General features: G+C 38.6%; 1 protein-coding gene across 2 annotated transcripts in view; it reads right to left on the bottom strand.

Annotated features, from left to right (window-relative positions):
- LOC114687488 (multiple C2 and transmembrane domain-containing protein 1-like) overlaps positions 1–20,804 on the bottom strand; it is a 133,735-nt gene that overhangs the window by 67,728 nt on the left and 45,203 nt on the right. For both annotated transcript variants that reach the window (XM_037211087.1, XM_028862113.2), the window contains exon 2: positions 16,556–16,670. In XM_037211087.1, coding sequence (XP_037066982.1) covers positions 16,556–16,670 — 115 coding nt within the window. The remainder of the gene's footprint in view (positions 1–16,555; positions 16,671–20,804) is intronic.

Here is a 20,804-nt window from a genome sequence, read left to right as displayed (position 1 = left end):
AAACAATTCCTATTTTTTTGTGAAAAATTAAATACTCTTCCATTTTCTGAGAACTGATAACCTATGTTAAAGCAGCAGGCCATCTGAGATGTTGTCTTTTCACTCTATTGACTTTTTGGTACATATGATTGAGTAAAAAGCAGAACCATTGACTTCTGTTGTAGTGTGTCTATCACTCAAAACGGCAAAGAATATTTGTGTTTGCAATAGTATTGAATAAAAATAGTGAAGCTGAGAGCAGAAAAAGAAAGCAATCCCCATCATTTAAAATACCCTGAGTACTGATTGTCTGACCTAGCCTGATGTTTCCTGCAGGCTTGTGACCTGATAATGATCTCTTTTCAGGAATATAAAATGCACCAAAGAGCAGTTCTGAAATGGTTAACAGATAATTAGCATGTTATTTAAGGAAAATAGGAGCTTTGTGTTTTAAATGGTCAAGTGAAAAACTGGAGGCATTATCTTCAAAATCAGGAAAAAAAAAAAAAAAAAGACTTGCTTTTTTCCAGTTCTCAACATCCCATTTTTATTGCCCATAAGGAAGATGGGCTGGTATGTTGGAGTCAGTAGTACAAAGACACAGTGAGGAGGCTATTGACAGCATCAATCACTTGTTAGGGCTGAAAAGATGATATGCCAAAGAGCACACAAGCAGAGAAATCCATAAAAGCAAAAGAAAATGTCAGTGCCAGAGCCCAATAGAATATAAAATATACCCTAAAAATAGTGCGAAAGAAAGACCCTTGCAGCTGTTTACCAACTTTTTGGTCAATCATATTTAGTTACCGTCATGTTAAGAATAACAGTGTTGATGGTGAGAGTCTAATAGAAGGGCTCACTTTGCACAAGACTTTACAGCATGGTCCCCTTAATCCCTGAATGAATCTAGGAGGGGCGTGTTTTGTGATCTCCAGTTTGCAGATGGGATTTAGTTACTTGGTGACTTGTTCTTGTGTCTCTTACGACAAACCTGTGCAGTGACAGACTTGTGGGTGTCCAGTAATGTGCCTGCACTCAAATTTCCCTAAACACCAAAAGCTTTCTGCATCTACTCCTGTCTTGCATGCTGCCAACTCTCTGTAGCCAGAGCTTGCTGGGTCTGTGCCTGGGCCAGGCCACGGCAGCACAACCTTGGGAGCGGCACTTAGGTAGAAGATGGCCACTCCTGAATAGCCATGTCTTGGTTCCTCGTTGAGACAGGTTGAGGAAGCTCTATGCCCAGTCAGGGCCACCAGGTCCCTGCGTCTTTACTCCTCCCGCGGCACCCATTTTCCTTCCTTGTCCCATCCTTACCGTGGCTTCCTGGAATTGTCTACCAAAGAAACTCAAATTCTTATGGCAGAGTTGTTTCTAGGGCTTAAAAAAATTATGTTCTTCTATGACAGTAATAAAGTATTATTAAAAACAACTGACATTTCAGAATTCTCAGTAACTCTTGAAGAAGCCATTTATTTTACTTCTATAATTATACTCACAGACTTTCTTTAATAAAGAGGATGAAGCTGTCTGTGATCATTCTTGTTTTTGCAGTTTAACTAGCAATTCTTCTCTGCTAACTTTATTCAATAAGTGGCAAGTTCTAAGTGCACAAGAAGTTTAGAAAAATCAAATGCACAACTTTGTAGTTATTGCTTCTAAGTACACTTTGCTGTAAAACTACTCAGAATTCTAAACTACTTAGCTACATTTTGGAGATGTTTATGGAGAGCAAATTGGTCATTCTTCAAGTATAAAGGGATTTTCACTTCAATTTACAACTCTACAGTATTGTTATACATTAACAATGCACAGGATCCATGTTTGGCAGTAATGGAGAACAGAGTGTGGCGGAGTAATAGAGAGTTATGGGCTCTGGAGACTGAGGACACCCACTTTGTCTCAACCAGTTCCCTCTAAGGCTGAGAGCCCAGAGCTACAACTTTATTTTTAAAGGGTAATGAAGATCTAGGAACTGCTTCTCTGTCCCGAAGACACAGTTTGTGTGCATTAGGAAGATAAAGTTTCTCAATAGAGGAGACTGCCCACTATGCGACACTTGTCACTACACAGCAGGGGGTGCGCTTGTGGCCCCTCCCCCTGCAATGTGGATCCGATGACATCAGTACTCACCGCATCTCCAGTAGGGGAGGAGAGAGTGGGCCTGCAAAGTAGACGCAGGAAATAATAATTCTTGCTCTTTGATCTGGAAAACAAGCCCACATTTGCTTTCAGGGAAAATAGGAAATTTAGATATTAAAATTATCAATAAAATGTTCTGCGATTGAAATTTTCATTCTATGTACAGGGATCTTTCATTTGCACAATAAGATCATGACCTATTTCTGACATGTGCTTATGACTAAGCTGTTTCCTCCACAATTCTCGCAGGAACCTCAGAGATTGTGTGTTTCACAGGGAATGCCAAAGCCGAGGGAATGAGGGTTGGCTCCTGGCTACATAAGAATGGTCAAGATTCCTTTCGTGTTATTATTTTCTCCTTCCCCTTTAGAAAGCATGCAACCTAGGATGGAGAACTAGCTCAGTGGCTAAGAATTCTAGCTCTTGCACAGGACCTGAGTTCTGTGTGCATCCAAACACACAGATATACATGTAGATGTAGAATTTAAAAACAGTGAACCACCAGTCTTCAAAGGCATGTCAAATGGAACTCTTGAGTTCAGAACTTTTATTCCAGTCTAGTGGACATCTGAACAGACTCATGTTCTATGGTGTGCCTTCATTTGATCTTAGGCCTTGGGAGTGAATCAGTCAGAGGAATAGTTCGGTATTTGGGGGCAGGCAGCCTGACTGTGCACATTTACAGAGAATTCAAGACCTGAGGAATTCTGTGGTTGTGCTTCACTGCCTTACTGAAGAGTGAGCCATTCTGGGACAGCAGTCCTCAGGGAGCAGGTGATCCCTCACTGGTTTTTGTCTAGGACATTTTCCACTTGTGCTTTATTTCCATAGTTTCAATCACTGGTGAAAATTACACATGGCAATCGGCACAGTGGCTTTCTGCTTGTTTGTATGTGGCCGCAAATAGTTACTTACCGTGTGGTGTTTATGTGTGGGGGTGTGTATGTGGTTCATGGGAGATCTTTTTTATAAATGACTTTAAAATACATCAGAATCAGCCAAAGTGTTTTTAAAATACAAATGAATGGGCCTTCTTTTGAGATTGTGTGATCCCGCAGGTCAAGGGTAAGGTCATAAAGTTTGCAAAGTTCCAAAGTGATTCTGATGCTGCAACTGCACTGAAAATCATTGCTGTTTGGGGACAACTTTCCTCAGAGAGCTCCAAATGTAGGATGAGTATGCATTTTATAAAAACATCTAATTAGATGAGTAAAATATACTTTAAAAATCAAGGAAGATTGAATGCAATTCCTCATTCTACAAGAACCAAAAGAGAAAGGGATTCTCTCCCTAGGTCAGCTCAGGGAGATTTTATAGGTGGTTTTATAAGACAAGAAGCAATTAAGCAAGATGATTTGTGCCCAGACTGAGAGCTGTCCCTAAACTACACTAAGAGAGCTGTCCCAAAACTATGCTGAGAGAGCTGTCCCTAAACTACACTAAGAGAGCTGTCCCTAAACTACACTAAGAGAGCTGTTCCCTAAACTATCCCGAGAGAGCTGTCCCTAAACTACACTAAGAGAGCTGTCCCTAAACTATGCTGAGAGAGCTGTCCCTGAACTACACTAAGAGAGCTGTCCCTAAACTATGTTGAGAAGACTTTCTTCTTGACAAAGTTACCTTCATGCAACTACAGAGAGAACTGACAAAGTTGTATACTCCCTCAATGGAAGAGAGCTCTCATGATTTGACTGGTCCTGAGATTAATAGACTCATATAAATTTAGAATAGACAGCTATGTGCGTGTGCATACACACACACACACACACACACACACACACACACACACACACACACACACACACAAAGTGCTTTAGAAGGGAATAGCAATATTTAATTAATTAGTATCTAGGTTACTAAGATATGGTGAAGAACAAAAGATATAATCTGTCCTTGAGAAACCCTTCTGTCTTAAGACTACAGATCCAGATTCTAAGGCATTATTACAAATGGTCAATTAAAATTAATTATGAAATATCTTTAGGTCCATTTAAGCATTCTAAATATTTCTGATTATTCCTAATAATAAAAGTATTTGAATAATCTAAATTATTTAGTTAAACTGGCTTAAAAGTCTAAATGTTTTCTCTTTGGTTACATCTGATGTAACAGTTCATGTAAATCAGATTTTTTGATAGGAAATCTAATTTGTAGTGAGTAGAGAAAGCCCTGAATGAGTGTATCAGAAGCAAATGAAATCCCGAGTAAACATGTTATTGACATGGGCATGGCCATGTCAAGGACCCATGCCTTTTAGAGAGTGGCAATTTAGAATAAGGAGTTATGCACAGACAGACAGACAGGCAGACAGGCAGGCAGACAGACAGACAGACAGACACACACACAGAAAGAGAGAGAGATTATAATATTCAAGTTCTAAAGGTAAGAATCAATGCAGTAAAGCTGTCTTATATTTTTAGAAACTCCTTTGCATTTCATCTAAAATGTATTGTTTATCATTATTTCCTAGACAGGTGTTGATAGAGATTCCCAACACGACCCTAAGTTTGGGCATACCCAGCAGGACACTTAGTCATTTCCGCCTAGTCATTTCCAGGTCAAATGTCTGACGTGACCCATGACCCCGTGGCCACATGGTTGCATAAAGCACACAGCGCAACCATGTGATCTATGCGCATGTGTGGAATAGCCATGTGGGCCTGTGTGCGCAGGCGCAGCTCTACCTTTATAAGCTGGCGCCAAGTTCCCCTGGCGCCAAGTTCCCCCGGCCCCCCTTCACACACGTCTTTCCACAGGCCTGTTCACATCTATCCCTCTCTCCTCACCTTAATAAAAGTCTTGTTAGTGGATTCTGTCGTGTTTTGTGACTTTTCCTCGCAGGGTAAGAGCGCTGCTAAAAACCAACAGGTGTCCCAGCTCTTACGGGGCTGTTTCTGTGTTATTACACAGACAAGGCTGATGCCCTCTCTTTTCCTTGCATTTGTGCTGAAAATTTAGTGGATTTTGTCTTTACCTTAGGTCTGCCATAAAATTGAAGTAATAAAACAGGAAGGCATTTTTATATACAGACCAACCTTGTAGCTTCTTGGAGAGATGCCATAGACACCACAGGTTCACTTTACAAACCTTGGGATTTCTTCCAGTGCCATGTAAGATGGGGAAACTGATGAGACATGATTTAGAAATGTTCCCAATTTTCTGTATTTTTTCAACATTCACCATAGTGTGGGGGACCCTGTCCTCTTTCTCAAAGACAGCATGACATTTGGTCCACTCTGTTCTCCTGGGAAACTGATTAGGCAATATGTCAACGATACTGCTTATTGACATATGGTAAAAATGAAGGTGCAGAGTCCCATGTGCTAGGAAGCTGCTATCTTTGGGATTCCCTGAGTTAATGGTTATTGTGCCTGGGTATGTCTCTGGACATTATCTCTGATGCTGTGAGAGATAAAGCCCTAGAGTGACTTCTATGCCAGCTCTGCACAGATTTTGCCGTCTTGCCCTGATGAAACACTCGATCCCGAAAGGAAGTTCTTTAGGCAAGAAGGTAACAACTCAAAAGAGCCTCAGAAGTCCCTGAAGCTGACCAGATTCAGTAGCCACCCCTCCCCCAAGGAAGCAATACCTTCAGCTTGGTCACTCTCAGACAAGCCAAGCTGCAAAGACTCCAGACTACAGCCTCTGCCTGAAGAAGCAGAGACCAGCCACGCTGCCTGGAAGAGCTTTAGACCAACTGAGGCACCTGGAAAGAACACTCTTCATCCTGTTGAGCTGCCCACAGGCTGAGCAGTGTGCTCCTGGGTCCCAGCTCTGTGAGCTGTCTGGGGTAGGCTTTGGTGATGCAGCTGTCTTTGAGTCATTTCTGGTCCTATAAGTGACTCCTCACCCATATTTCTTTATGTAACCTCAAGAGAACTCACTGGTTCCCCAAACTGACCTTGGTGGTATCCATCCTTTGTCTGTCATGAGCTTCTTATCTGGGGTGAGTAGACATGTATGTTACATCTCCTCAGGATCAACTTTGTCACACAGTACTTATGTAACCTAAAGATACAAAGTAAATAACTCACAGATGGGTGGGTGGCTGATTCCAGCCCTGAACATGGGCTGTCTGTGGTTTCCTGCTGGTGAACTGATGTCAAGTGTAACCCTCCCTGGATAGGCTTATAAGACTGATGAACAACCATAATGATCATGAAAAACTGCTTTATGGGATGTGAAAGAAATCAAAGGCAACAAAAGGTTCAGTTTCCTCTGACGGTGTTGTGTCAGGTAACATGTTGGTCTTTGGTACACTGCACACCCCGCTGGAATGAGAAGAAAGGGTCACAGACACTGCAGGGATCACAGGAATGCTTTGGGTGTCTGTCAGGGTCTCCACTGTCCACAGCACATTGTCTCCCTCTGGGCAATTAACACCTAATTTACAGACATTCACTTGTGTGTTGCTCTCCTCAGTTCCCATGTCAGCAATACAGTAACTGGGGGATCAGTCTGCCATCCACAGCAGCATATGTCTCACTGTTCTTAAAGACTCCACTGCTGGACGCAGGACAGGGATTGAGTTCTCAATGGGCACAGTCTCAGATCTGCATGGAAAGGACTGCTGAGGAAGCAAGGATGTAATTCACAGGTACACTTTCTAAATGTAATCTGCAACTTGAGCAAATGTGCCCAAGAGCAAATGACTTTATGAAAGTCAACTGCTGACATGAGACCAGCGAAAAAGAAGCAAGACCGTGCCAGTGAAGAGACATCGAATTCAAGTGGGTTTCAAATACTGTGGGTATGACTATCATTTATTTAAAAGCACATGATAAAGCCTGTGTGTTTCTTTTGTCTCTATTCTTTGCCCTGATTTTCAGTTAAATTAGTACCAACTAGAATCAATGCCTTCTTTTAAAATACTCTTAGTCAATAGACTAAAATATTACTTAGGTTTGGCTGCATCATACATCTATATCAAAAGTGTAAATTCATTCTTATTTGAGATACTGTGCCAACTGACCTTCAAATTTTATGGGAAGAATGCTTTATGTATACTATCTATCACCCAATTTCAGGCAATAGAGAGCTAATTCCTGACAGCATTTCTTCACAGACAAAATACGTCAAAATCTTTATGTTTTCGCCAAGAAGAAACACCTCTTAAGATGGAAAGCTATGAATACAAGCTACTATGCAAATTTAATGACAATGTCTCTGCTAAGTAGAATTCCATGATGCTCTTTTAAAGTGAAGTAAGCTTTAAAACCAGCCTTTCTTAACAACAGCTAAATTAAATTATACTTATTCAAAATTAATGTATAATCAAATATTGTTTCACAAATATATTATGGGCAATGACTATGTAGTTGAATGGAGGATATATGATATATATTGATTACTTATAACGTACATAACACACTGTCAAATACTTCACATGGCACTCTCCCTTAGTCTTTTCACAATTCATGGAAATGTCAGTATTTGCAGAATTTCAATAAAATTTGGCATAAAAATTGGTCCTCCCTTTTACTTTGTTATAATTAAGAAAGCAAGTTCGAAATCACAGCAAAGGAAGAAAGAATGCTTTTGAAGGTAACTATTTAGTCAGGTAGTTAGACTGCATTTCAGAGAATGGAAATAGACCCAGGCTCTTCAGGGAGCTGGTGAAACATCTGCTCTATAACTGAAGGAATCCCAGACAGACTTACATTTGGCAAAGATCTCACCTCCTGGTAGACCCTAAAGAAAGGAATTTATTCCATACATAGTGCTGTAAAAGAGGCTGTAAAAGGGTCCTTTCTATGGTTCAGATTAAACAATGCTGAGACCAGTGCAAAATATTCTTGGGACAACAGGGCAAACATCAAGTCACTTATTAAATTCTCATGGTTTAGCAATTATATGGCCAGTTTTACTAAAATGCAACCAAGGGGTCTTTATGTACACTGAGTAGTATGTTTTCTATCTATAAAAAGTCAAGCATTAAAAAAGAATAGACTACATCTCTACTAGTTAACAGTGACTATCATGGATAAACAGCTAACAAAGCAGCTTGACGTAGGGTCACCCTGGCTCTCTGTTTCAGACTCAGGTGTTGGTTCACAGTCACTGTATGTGGTAGTTCCCAGGATTGTGGAACTTCCAAACAAACAAAACCTTCCAGTAAATAACAAAAAAACACATGTGAGCTTACTGACCCAAACCACAGCTGTGTATACTAATCATAATAATACGCATTTTCATATACATATCATTTGCATGTATGAGTATGTGTATGTGTTTGTATGCACATACAATTATATATGAGGTTTAAGATCACAGACTGAAATCCTGTCATTTGCAGCGACATAAAGGAACTGAAGGTCATTGTGTTGGTAACTTGTGAATACCACCAAGTGAGTCTTGAAAAGAAATGAATGGAATGCAGTTGTGGTCAGCGAACACTGAGTAGGCCAAGGACAGGAGGAACAAGAACCAAAGGAACTGGAAACAGAATGGAGGAAACACCCCTGACCCCTATTACTAGTTAGAACAACCCATGATTCAGTTCAAAATGACAAAAATATTAAATTCCCAACACAGAAGGTGATTACTGAAAGAGATAGAAATTATTATCTTGACTTATTACACATTGTATAAGTGAATTGATAACCATGATTACTGCATAAAAAGTTCAAGTAAAATATTTAAAAGGACAAGGCCATTCTGAAAATTTTCTCAATGGTAGGACCTTGGTTAAAGGAACATCAACATGTATGTAGATGATCATGTCTCTAACAGATAAGCTACACTTATATCTCATTCTCACCACCTGAAAGAAACTTTTAAACAAAGTTGACTAGCAACACATATAATTCATTATCTTGCCCAAAACACAGCATGGCATGTCTTTTCTTGATCAGCATAGCTCATCAAAAGCTGAGTTCTCAGGATACCAGGGGAGTGCACTCAGAGAAAACCCACTCCTGCTGCGTAGCTGCATATTCCTTGGGGAATAAGAATATACACAATGCTTTATCCCCTTTGGTATTAGTGGTTAAACTCCAAATGTCATGCCTGTAAAGCACATGCTTTTCTACTTAGCTATAGCCCCAACCCTATGATGCTTAATTTTCTGATGAATTTTAGTGAGATTAAGATCTCTTTTAGAAAACATTAGTAAATGTTCATTACATCTAAAATTTGCTTGGATAGTGAAATGGAGTACTGTTTGTAATGATTCCAGTCAATAGTTACAAAACACAACTTCTCCAGGTGAGATGCAGCCATCCTGACATGATGACAGTTCCCAAACTTCAAAACCAAGCAGGAGTCTGGAGACCAAAGTGTGAACGCATGTGCTGTGGCAGTGGTGCCCTTACAGCCAGGCCTCTTGGGAATCAAAGAAACTTAGTAAGTTCCAAGCTTCCTGCTTCATGCCTGATGTCCACTAGGGATAGACCCATGCCTTACCCACTCTCTCTTTAAGAGGTTTCATCGATACTTTCTGGTGTTAAAACTGTTGACTGGCCATCTAACTTGAAAAAGGACTTGTTTATAATTACAATGCCGAATGTTTTAGTCTTATTTCATTGAATTTATTTTCTGGGAAAAGAGAGGTCTCAACTCTTCTTACATCTGGCAGTGTTGGATCTGGTGCAAGTTCTCAATTAGTGATTAAAAATGAAGGTTAATGGGTGGTTAACTCTCACATCCATATCCATATATCAGGTTTCTATTGTTCTTACTCCATTCTGAGAACAAGGCTTTCAGTATGCTTGGAAGCTTTCTTTAGCACGGGCCTAAAGTCAGGGCAGACTCTAGCAGCTGAAGGTGCCCAGATGGAGAACTATAGACCGGCCAAAAATGCAGGAATTTATAATAATGTTACAAATAAATAAACAACTTTATTTTTTGTTTATTTAAATTTATTCCTAGTGTACAATGAAAAGAAATACCTTGTAATACAGTGGTTCTCAGCCTTCCTAATGCTGTGACACTAATACAGTTCCTCATGTTGTGATGACCTCCATGCAATTATTTTCATTGCTACTTCATAACTGTAATTTTGCTGTTATAAATCACAATGCAAATATCTGATATGCAAGATATCTGATATGCAATCCCTGTGAAAGGTCATTGGACCCTCCAATGGGTCGAGATCCACAGGCTGAGAATCACTGCACATTAATTTGAGTTTCCTCATAACACACATGTGTTAATCCCTAGTGCTTGTGAATATGACCTCACTTGGAAATACAGCACTTTAAGGTGTATTTAAGCTCAGGTCCTTGTGAGTTAGGATGGATGCTGATGATTTTATCCTTAGAAGAGAAAGGGGAGGGAGACTTGGGAGGTGACAACAGAAAGGAAAACCACATTAGGCTGGAGTCAGAGATTAACCAGGGTGATATTCTTCCAAACCAAGGACTGCCTGGGGCTACAGAAGCAGCAAACTGAAAACTGCAATTATTTCCTGGAACACCTAGGAGAGTTTGTCTTGCTATACCATGGTCTTTAAATTCTTGGCTCCAAAACCTCCAAGCTAATGCATTTCTGCCTTTCTGGCTTTATGTGTGGTGATCTGTTATGACTTCTAGGAAACCATTCTATCCTCCATGATCTAAATTGCAGGAAAAGAAAGAGAAGGGAATTGCTATTACCAGACACACCCATCCAAATTGCTCTTAATTTACACTTAGTACAAACAGCCTGCTTAGAATACATCACATTCAAAATATGACAGATGGTAGTAGGGATTTCAGCCAAAAGGTTTATCTCCTGAAAAGTCCAACTTAATTTACATATAAATGGTGTCTTTCTGAAAGTTGAATGGGAGGGACTGCAAGACAAATTGGTAATCAAATTTCAGAAGAACAATAAATACTTTTAGTATTAGCATGCTTGAAATATTACTTGAGAGTTGTCCATGCATGAATGAAAGATAATACATTGTTTACATGAAACTAGCCTGCATTTCTGTTTACTAAACCTGGATTTTATCATTAGAGAAGAAAGACTGCACATCTCACTCAAAGTCACACAGCTAATACAATGTGCATCTTAGCTCTCCACTTAGGTGTGTAAGACTCTGTCTAGAATTCATCAGAGTGCCTAAGGAAGAAATAAGAGAACTCAGGAAAATGAGAAGTGTTCCAAGAAGTCTTCTGTTTATGCTGGCAAACAAGTCAAATTAAAGGAAGAATGGCCAGCTCAGAGTGCCCAGCCTGCCTTCAGTGACTACTGTGTATGAGGGATCCTCCAGAAACAAAATCCAAACATTATGGGGATGTTGACCATGATGGTGAAAGGGGATTCTTCTCCTTTCTCTCTCCTGTGAACATGTGATGCAAGGCACAGAGAACAAAGACATTTGGGTCTTTCTGGGCAGCATTGTAATAAATGGTAGAAGCATAGCTTCTGTTGACTCTGACAGTTACACAGTGTCTAGAGCCATCCTTTCTAATCTCTGCATGGCCCTCAGGAAGCATGAGTGCCATCAACCTTAAGACTCCCACAGTTTTTCTTTCTTTCTGTCTTTTTCCCCCTTTACTCAGCTCCATCTTTCAAATCATCCCAAGTCATTGCGGGCATTCCTCTAACCCGTCTCGCATACATTCCTTTCCTTCTCTGTTTCACACTTAAAATGCAAGCTCAAAGGGCTGAGAGCTTGGTTAACAGCACTGACTACTCTTCCAGAGAACCAGGATTCTATTCCCAGCACCCATATGACAGCTAACAGTAGTTTGTAACTCCAATTCCACAGGGGATCTGATGCCTTCATTTGGCCTCTTCAGGCACTACACATATTGGTACGCACACATGCAAGCAAATCATCCAAATACATAAAAATATCCAAGTTCAAGTCCTTAATCAGAGCGGTGTTCCCACACAACTCCAGTACTTTCTAGCTGCCCTTTGACTTAAAGTCTCCATCTCCATAGAGTTGTCCCACCAATTCACTGCGATATTATACTACAGAGCTAACTAACCCAACACTGCCTACTCAAACATCAAATTATCTGTTATTCAAGACACTCAATCACAGACTTAACTCAGGTCTTTCTTCTACCTAAAACAAACAAACAAAAAACTTATCTTTAGGGCAGGAGGGATGCCTCTGTTGTTGTGAGGGTTAGTTAATTTTTTGTTTTGTTTTGTTTTATCAACTTGACACAATTTAGAGTGATCTCAGTAGGAGACTCTCAGGTGAGATGCATGCAAGTCTATAGGACATTTTCTTAATTAATCATCGAGTGGCAATGCCACCGATTCAGGGGATCCTGGGCTATGTAAGAAAGCAGGCTGAGTGAACCTTGGAAAGCAAGCCAGTAAGCAGCACTCCCCCATAATCTCTGCTTTGGTTCCTGCTTCCAGGTTCCTGACCGGCTTGAATTCCTGTTTTTGTTTTTTCCCATGGTGGGCTGTGATTGAGTCATACACATCAAATAAACGATTTCCTCTCCAAATTGCTTTTGGTCATGGTCTGATAAACAGCAATCAGCAGCAAACAGGACAGGAGTTGTGAGAACTTGCTACTTTCACAGAGAGTCATAGTTCAATCCCAAGCACCCACATCAGACCTTTCTACACTGTCTAATTCCAGATCCTGGCAATCTGATGCCCTCTCTGAGTCCTTAATCACCTGTATGAACTTTCAGACAGACAGACAGACAGAAGACAAAAAAAAAAAAAACAAAACACAGAAAGAGAGAGAAGAGAGAGAGAGAGAGAGAGAGAGAGAGAGAGAGAGAGAGAGAGAGAGAGAGAGAGAGAGAGAGAGAAACAATTTCCAAACTGGGTTAGGTTGAAATGAGCATTTTAAATATATGATATGTTCTTCCTTGCTAAGTAATATTTCCTTAAATACACAATACTCCCATTCTCCTGAAACTTGTTCCATATTTCTATCTGAGAATAATTTGCTGCTATAAGAAAAATACTATTGTGTTCACATGAAATACAGACTGGGAACCATGGTGAAACAGAGTATGCTGGAACAAGGGAATCTAGACTTAAATCTAAGTTTATTATATATATTTGGTTTTTTGAGACAGGGTTTCTCTGTGTAGCTTTGCGCCTTTCCTGGAACTCACTTTGTAGACCAGGCTGGCCTCGAACTCACAGAGATCTGCCTGCCTCTGCCTCCCGAGTCCTGGGATTAAAGGTGTGTGCCACCACCGCCCAGCAAGTTTAGTATATTTTCATGCTGCCTAAGATAGGGTAATGGGATGAATGCTAGTACACACAGTACACGTTTGAAAATCTAACAATGAAATCCATCATTCTGTACAATGAATATACATTAATAATTCTAAAAAGAGGGATAGGAAAGAGACTACACAGTGTCTTAAGGGTAGAACAAAGTGAGCTATGCTCAACAAATGGCATCCTATGATGGCATAGTTTGCCAAGATTATACATTTATAAGAACGTTGAACCTCTTGACACAATTGTCCACAGCCATGGTGTGCATTTCTTAGTGCATGTTATCTAAAGCAAGTACTGCCTTCATCTCTTATGACTGCCAAGGGTAACTACTTGTAAATGTAACTTGGCCAAGACAGTCTCTTCCTCAGTTATTTTTTGAAATGCTCCAAATATTCTGCTTCACATCATAATTTTTTCACATACAACTTTAGTATGATTTCCTCCTGGGACTGTTGCGACCACAGTGTCCTTAAATGGTGGCTTTCTATTACAAGGAAGCTATCTTCCTCTCCCTCCTACTCACATTTTCAGTTGTTGATTTACTATTAAGGTAGACGTTTGTTTCATCCTGTGTCATGCATCATCACCATCGTTACCACTCTTGCTGAACTTGACTCCCCTGTAGTCATTGCTTGTTTCTCTGAAGTGCCTCCTGTGTTTTGACAATCTATTTCTTTACTTTTTGTCAATGGAAAATGTCCCAACCTCATCTTGTCCTTTTCCTACCCAGGTCTGTAATCAATAATTTCTCAAAAAGTCCTGATCACTTGCATTAGGGAAATTGTATTTAGAAACAAAGATTTGGACCCTTGGTGTGTCAATTACTTCTTTGGTTATTACATCTGTCATTGTTTTTAGCCCCACTTAGCAGACAGATTCAGAACACACATACACATGTATTTATCCTTTTGTATTTCTATGTATCTCAACACACACACATAATAGTTCAAACTGAGATCAGTGATATCTCAGGACTTTTTTTTCTAGATTTTCCATTTCCTATACTTACATATCATTTTCAACAGTGAGAAATACAGGTCTCAGTATCTATTGTATATTTACTTGTTTATTAGTTAGCTCTTAGCATGCTTAATAAGCACTTTCAACATTACAATCATGCCATGAAGTATAATATTTCTGCATGGTTCTCTTTATCTTGACTTCATGGTGTACAGTCTAAGAGAACTATACTGGGAGAAGAATTCACTTGGAGAAATGCCACTTTCTTTTTTACCTTTTCGCTCTCATCTCTATTCTTGCCACGTGTCCTCACCTACAGTCAGAAAGTTACCAATCTCATTAGTGTCTAACTTTTTCTTCCTGTATTTTTTTGCACAAATTAGCAGACTGCCTGATTTATTATAGCTCTTTATTTCTTACAAGAAATATTACATTCTAGTGACACCCTTTTGAACTTTGGTTACATGTCACATTGTCAAAATTTCCACATTAACTTCTAGACATTTTCCTTAATCCCATTTCCCCCCACAATTATAGGCTATCTTCTTGTGTGGATGATCTTGTGTGTGTTTTTTCAACTATTCACCTATTTGGGGGTATTTATGTTGTTTCAATACTCACAAAACTATAAACAATGCTACAAGAAGTAGCTATGTGTGTGTTGCTTAACAAGATTGGGAACAGGTCTGGGATTATAAATTTGATATTGTTTCTTGGTCTAATTATATTTTAGATCAAATGATTCAATTTAATTTGAGATCACTTTGAATAATAAAAATGTCCTGTTAAATGATTCTAACTGTATATTACTTGCCATTGTTTCTCTATACTGAGTGCATGCAACTTCTGATATAGTCTGATTCAATAAAACTTTCTTTGGCTTCTAGAACATATATTTAATTCTGAAAAGCTTCCCTTGTTTACTTCAAATTTAACATGTTTCTCACTGTCCATTCATTAGGAATGTTATGACATTTATTAGTTTTTGCTTAAAACCAAATCCATGTTTATAGTTTCTAGTTATGAAAATTCATTATTACATTAAATAATTCATCATTTAGAGACAAGAGATAGCAATGATAACCTGCATCCCTAATCTTGCTTCTTTGACCTCCTACATATGGAGATGCAGTGGCAAAAGCATCACATGGTCAGGAGTCCATCTGTATCCGAGGATGGGCGGGCCAAAGTGTAGGGACTGTCCTTCCTCCTGATGGGAGGTGAACATCTCTACTAAGCATCCTGAAGGTGTGGGGTTCCCAGTCCTCCCAAGTCTCTAACTTCTGCACAGCAGGTGCTGAACATTCCCTCAGGCTGCTACTCAGTCCACTGGGACTCTTTCCATGATTCTGCCTCTACTCTGGGTCTAGAAAGCTCTTGTTTGCTCAGATTAATTCATCAAGAGATTGCCCAAGCATTTGGAATCTGAGAACTAAAAAGTACTGCTGCCTTTTCCCTTGGGAGTGCCTACAAATTTCTGTACCAAGAAGCAGACATCCAAACAAGGTTCAGACAGCTGCTGATTAAGGGTCTCCAAGTTTTGAGGAGATGTTAGTCTCAGACATTACAATTTCAGCAGATTAAACTGAGTGACTCCAGGTAACAAAGAACCTTTTCTACCAAAAGCCAACTTCTGGCACAGTAAAATATGTCTAGCCTATGTAAATGTATGCCTTATCTGTGTAAACATATGATTGCCTAAACAAATATGTGTAAATGTAGACTATGTAAATGTAGACTCACTTACATAAATGTATGTTTCATCTGTGTAAAGTACATCTCACCCCATGTAAATGTATGCATGCCTCACTCGTGTTAATATATGCATCACTGATGTAAATGCATGCCTTACCTATGTAAATGTATACTCACATATATATATATAAATGTATGCCCACCTATGTATGCTCACCTCCATAAATATATGCCTCATTTGTGAAAAAATAACTCTTGCCCACATAAATTCATGCCCACCTATGTAAATGTATGCTCAACTACGTACGTATGCCTGTTACATAAATGTTTATGCATCGTCACCTTTGTAAATGTATGCCCACTTGTGTGCATGGATACCTCACTTATTTGGAGGTATGCTCACCTCCATACATGTATACCTTAATATGTGAATGCATGTCTCCCATGCACTGTGAAATCTATATTGTAAGAGATTTGGTGGGAACCTCACCAACTGGGTCAGAATCATGGAAGCTGCATCCTTCATGTTAGAAGAGTCAAATCACATAGTAAAGAGTGTCTCTAAATCCAAATAAAGAAAACAAAATCTGTCATAGCACATAGAAGAAGCTTTGAGGTGATACTGTTCTTAAATTTTTACCTCCTCGATCACGGGCAGCTAAACTTTGACCCCTTCTCAGTGTGATATCCAACTGGTACATTCCGGGATCAGCCAAAGGGACATCTGCATTACTGGTTCCAACTGTATTTATTTTCTGGAAAATAAGAAATATTCAAAATACTAAATTTATTTCCTTTGGTCTAATTTCTCCAATAGGAGACTGAATGCAGTTTAAAAGAAATCATGAGAATTATCCAATGAAATCAATCATCACAAAGAATGCTCTAAAGGTTTAAAATTCATGAAAGTCTTTAAACTCAAAATAAAAGCATGACAGTAACATAAATATCCTATTTTAACTCTTTTTATAGCTAGCAATTTCAGCATGAAAAACATTACCTATAATATAATGATTATATAATTCACTCAGGAAAAATTAACATAGAAATAGTGTGAAGTAAAAAATTCAATGAGTGATGAATGGAAAATTAAGATGTGCAAAAGAAGTTGACTTACACATAACTGAAAATTAAAATTAAAAGGATTTATTCAGGTGACTGTATTGACTCATTCATTTATGCAAATATCTCCTGCTGATGGATTATACACTTCTATTTCAGACTCAACATAAAATATGATATAATTATATAGAAATAAATTCTCCCAGCATTTTGACAGTATTTGCAAGAAACAAATTCTCAATGGGGCTCAATTCTAATGCTTCTTTCTTTGGAGTCAAAGTGCACATGCTATTTATAGATCCAGATTCACAGGGCTGCCTAATGGAATATTTTAAAGAACAACACTTAATACAAATATACGGTTCATTAGTTTCAGCTAGCTTGTATATAACAGGAGAATTTACTTTCTTCCCAAGTTTGAGATTATTTAAGATTCTCATTTCCTTTCTGGTTAGAAGGGGATGTTCTTGAATTTTAAAACTTGCATGGGTAAGAAAGAGCAGTCGTGAGCCACCTGGTTCCCAGCAGCACAATTCACAGGAAAGACAATTATAAAGCAGTGTCGAGAAAACTCTACTAAGAATTCACACACAGCAAAGTCACCCTTTAATTGAATCAGTACTTTATTTGAGATTTTAAGACCCAGGTAGAAAGCTTCCCTTTTGGAGCAATTATTACTTAAAACAAGAAGCACTGTTACTTTGATTGACACCTGAACTCATCATCTCTCCTCTGGTAACAATGAAAGGAATTCATCTTGTTCCCCATGATACCCATAAACGGCAGCTGCAGTCCCCAGGCCCCCAGGCTGGGAATTTTGAGCCATCTTTGACTACATTTGCCTCCTACTCACACCCAAATAGCTGTTAAGTCTCCCCTGCACTTCTGCATCAGACCCCTGCCTGGCTTTGCCTTTAATTCCTGCTAACACTAAGACAAACCAAGTCTTCTCACAGCAGGTGAGTGGAAACTAGGATTGGGCCATATCTCTCAACTTTCCATGACAACTATTTTAGCAGTTTGGGATGTTACTGTTCATACTCCTCAGAGCCTTACTCAAATATACATGAATGTACATGTTGAAGCATTTATTTGTCAGATTTTAGTTTCCAGTTTGAACAATGTTGTATATTTTTCTATTATTTGCAATTTATTTAAGAAAAATATCACAGGTACTTTCTGACAAGTATCAATCTCTCTCTCTCTCTCTCTCTCTCTCTCTCTCTCTCTCTCTCTCCTCTCTCTCCCCCTCTCTCTCTCCCTCTCTCTCCTTTGATCCCTCCCTCCAACCCTTTGTCTCCTGCCCTCTTTCATATTCCTTCTGGCTGTACTGATGTGTAATTAATAAGGAAAATCCTATTATTTTATGGCATACCATAGAATGATTTGATATTCATGTATTTTTAAAATGATTATTATAAGTAAGTCAGTCAATATTATTAGCCTTTTATGTATTTTGTTTTATGGTAAGAACACTTAATAAAATTTCAAATACGCAATTCAGTATTTCTGTCAAGCTACATAGTCACCCTTTCTGCATATTGGGTCTCTACACTTACTCCTCTAATATCTTTGACCAACTTCTCCCCCTTTCCCGAACCCTGTATATGGTGATCTCTTTCTTTGTTTCTGCAAATATTTACTCCTGATGTGTCTTCTGTCTTTGATCTTTGTACATGTTGTATGTGGTCAGTAAACTATTGAGCAGGTAAAGCTGTTTTATTCCCTCTAACTTCTAAATTTCCTAATTTCTTAACACATCATGATAATTATTTTCATAGTTAAAAATATTCTTACAATTTTTATTTTTATGTAGTTCTTCAAACTATTAAATATAGGATTTAAATATACTACATGAAATGAAAGCTTTTCTTTTAAATGTATTTTATTAGCTCTTTTAGAATTTTATACAATTATTTTGAACACATTTACCCCCATTCATCCCCTAACTCCCAGATCTGTCTTCACCTCCACACCCTTCCATTTCCATGCCTTTTTTAAAGTCGTACCCACTAAATACACTTTTTGCTGCCCACTTAGCCTTGCATGTGGGACCATCCACTGGAGTGTGGCTGGCAGCCAGAACTTGTAAATTCACTTTATAACACATTAAGTTGCCACGTACACTTGGATCTACATGTGAATCCCCCTAATGTTTATTTCTGTGCTCATACCAATGAATTTGCATACAATACTTTGAATTCTAGAACTTAAGCACATGTAGCTACCATCAGTTTTGTTTTATAAAATTTCTTAAATGTTATTGTATTTTTATTCTTTCTGGTTCAGCTGGGCCAGGCTGGCTGGGGGGGACAACTTACTACTTCCGTGATCCAGAGCAGTACTTAGCTTGCCTTTACTCTGGCTTTCTTCTACATTAATAAACAATACTTTGTGAGCTTGAATATATATGATGTCAAAATACCATCTGGCATAGAGTAATTACTCAAAAACATTGGTGGTTATTAGTTTTTACATATGAAATGCAAGTCTGATATTCTGATCTAGCCTGCATTGAATTTCTACATCAATATGAGAAAGGTTTATAATTTCAGGTATCACATATTCCCGAGGGAAATATAACTTTCCACTTCTTTTTGGTCCTGCTTTGAGACCTTTAATAACACGGTATTATTTTCTTCATATAGGTCCTATCTCTATCTAATTTAATTCGTGAATGTTCACAGATTTTTTTGTCTCTATTATAAATAGAATGATTTTTTTCAATTTCCATTTTGATCAGTTTATTTGTAATCTAATGGGCACATGTTACTTTACATATTGATTTCTATTTCCCTTGCAAGTCATGTTTTTGGTTTTCTGTGTACAAAAATATGTTCTGCATATAATGTAATGTCTGCTTCCCACTTACTTTGTAATGCTTCAGTTGCTTATTTTTTAATCTTGTTGCTTTTCTAAAAGGGTGTTTAGAATAGAACAGAAATTGTGGGCATTTCTGAAATACATAGGATTTAACTTTTAATTTGTGAGATTGTAATATAATCATAAAATTTCCCCTGCCCATCCTCCTTCTTCTTCCTGTGATCACTAAACAATGCTCATTAATTTAAGCTCTTTCTTCTACTCTTCATTTACTTGGGCTTTTAAAATTGACTGATAATTTTACAAGAGATTTGCACCTAATTTTTGGTTGGTAATTTTTCCAATATTGAATCATCACCATAGTTGAGGAATAACCTCTACTTGGCCTTGTGAATGCATCTGCTTTAATACACAGTTGTGATTATGTTATAACCATGAGCTGTACCCCAGCATATGTGTGTGCAGCTGTTAGTCTTAAAGCATTCCCAGCCCGCACACCATGTCAAGCCAGCCATTTTAAACGTGTATGTGACTTTTGCCTCTCACAGATTCTGCCTATTTTCCACACTAGACTACGACTTACACATCAAGTACTCAATTGTCATCCTTCCCTCTACAGTACTGCTGCCTTTTCTCCTGATTTCTATATCCGCCTACAAAGAAAATTCTTAAAGACTTGCTACTTTTTTTTTTTTTTTTTTCTTTTTGACACAGGGTTTCTCTGTGTAGCTTTAGAGCCTTTCCTGGATCTCACTCTGTAGACCAGGCTGGCCTTGAACTCACAGAGATGTGCTTGCCTCAACACCCCCTGCCCCAGTGCTGGGATTAAAGGTGTGCGCCACCACTGCCCAGCTTCAATTGTTACTTTTTAATATCTTTATTTTCCACTACTACACACTATCTCAAATACTAAACTCGTCATTTTAGATTGTGGAATTTTGAAATGAACATCTGGAGTGTTTAAGGATAAAACTCAGCATGACTTACAATGGAAGCTTCAGGGA

Source organism: Peromyscus leucopus, chromosome 15 (genome assembly GCF_004664715.2).
Source record: "Peromyscus leucopus breed LL Stock chromosome 15, UCI_PerLeu_2.1, whole genome shotgun sequence".
Taxonomy (NCBI): Eukaryota; Metazoa; Chordata; class Mammalia; order Rodentia; family Cricetidae; genus Peromyscus; species Peromyscus leucopus.
The sequence above is the reverse complement of the archived record's forward strand: the minus strand, read 5'-3'. Positions and strand labels throughout refer to the sequence as shown.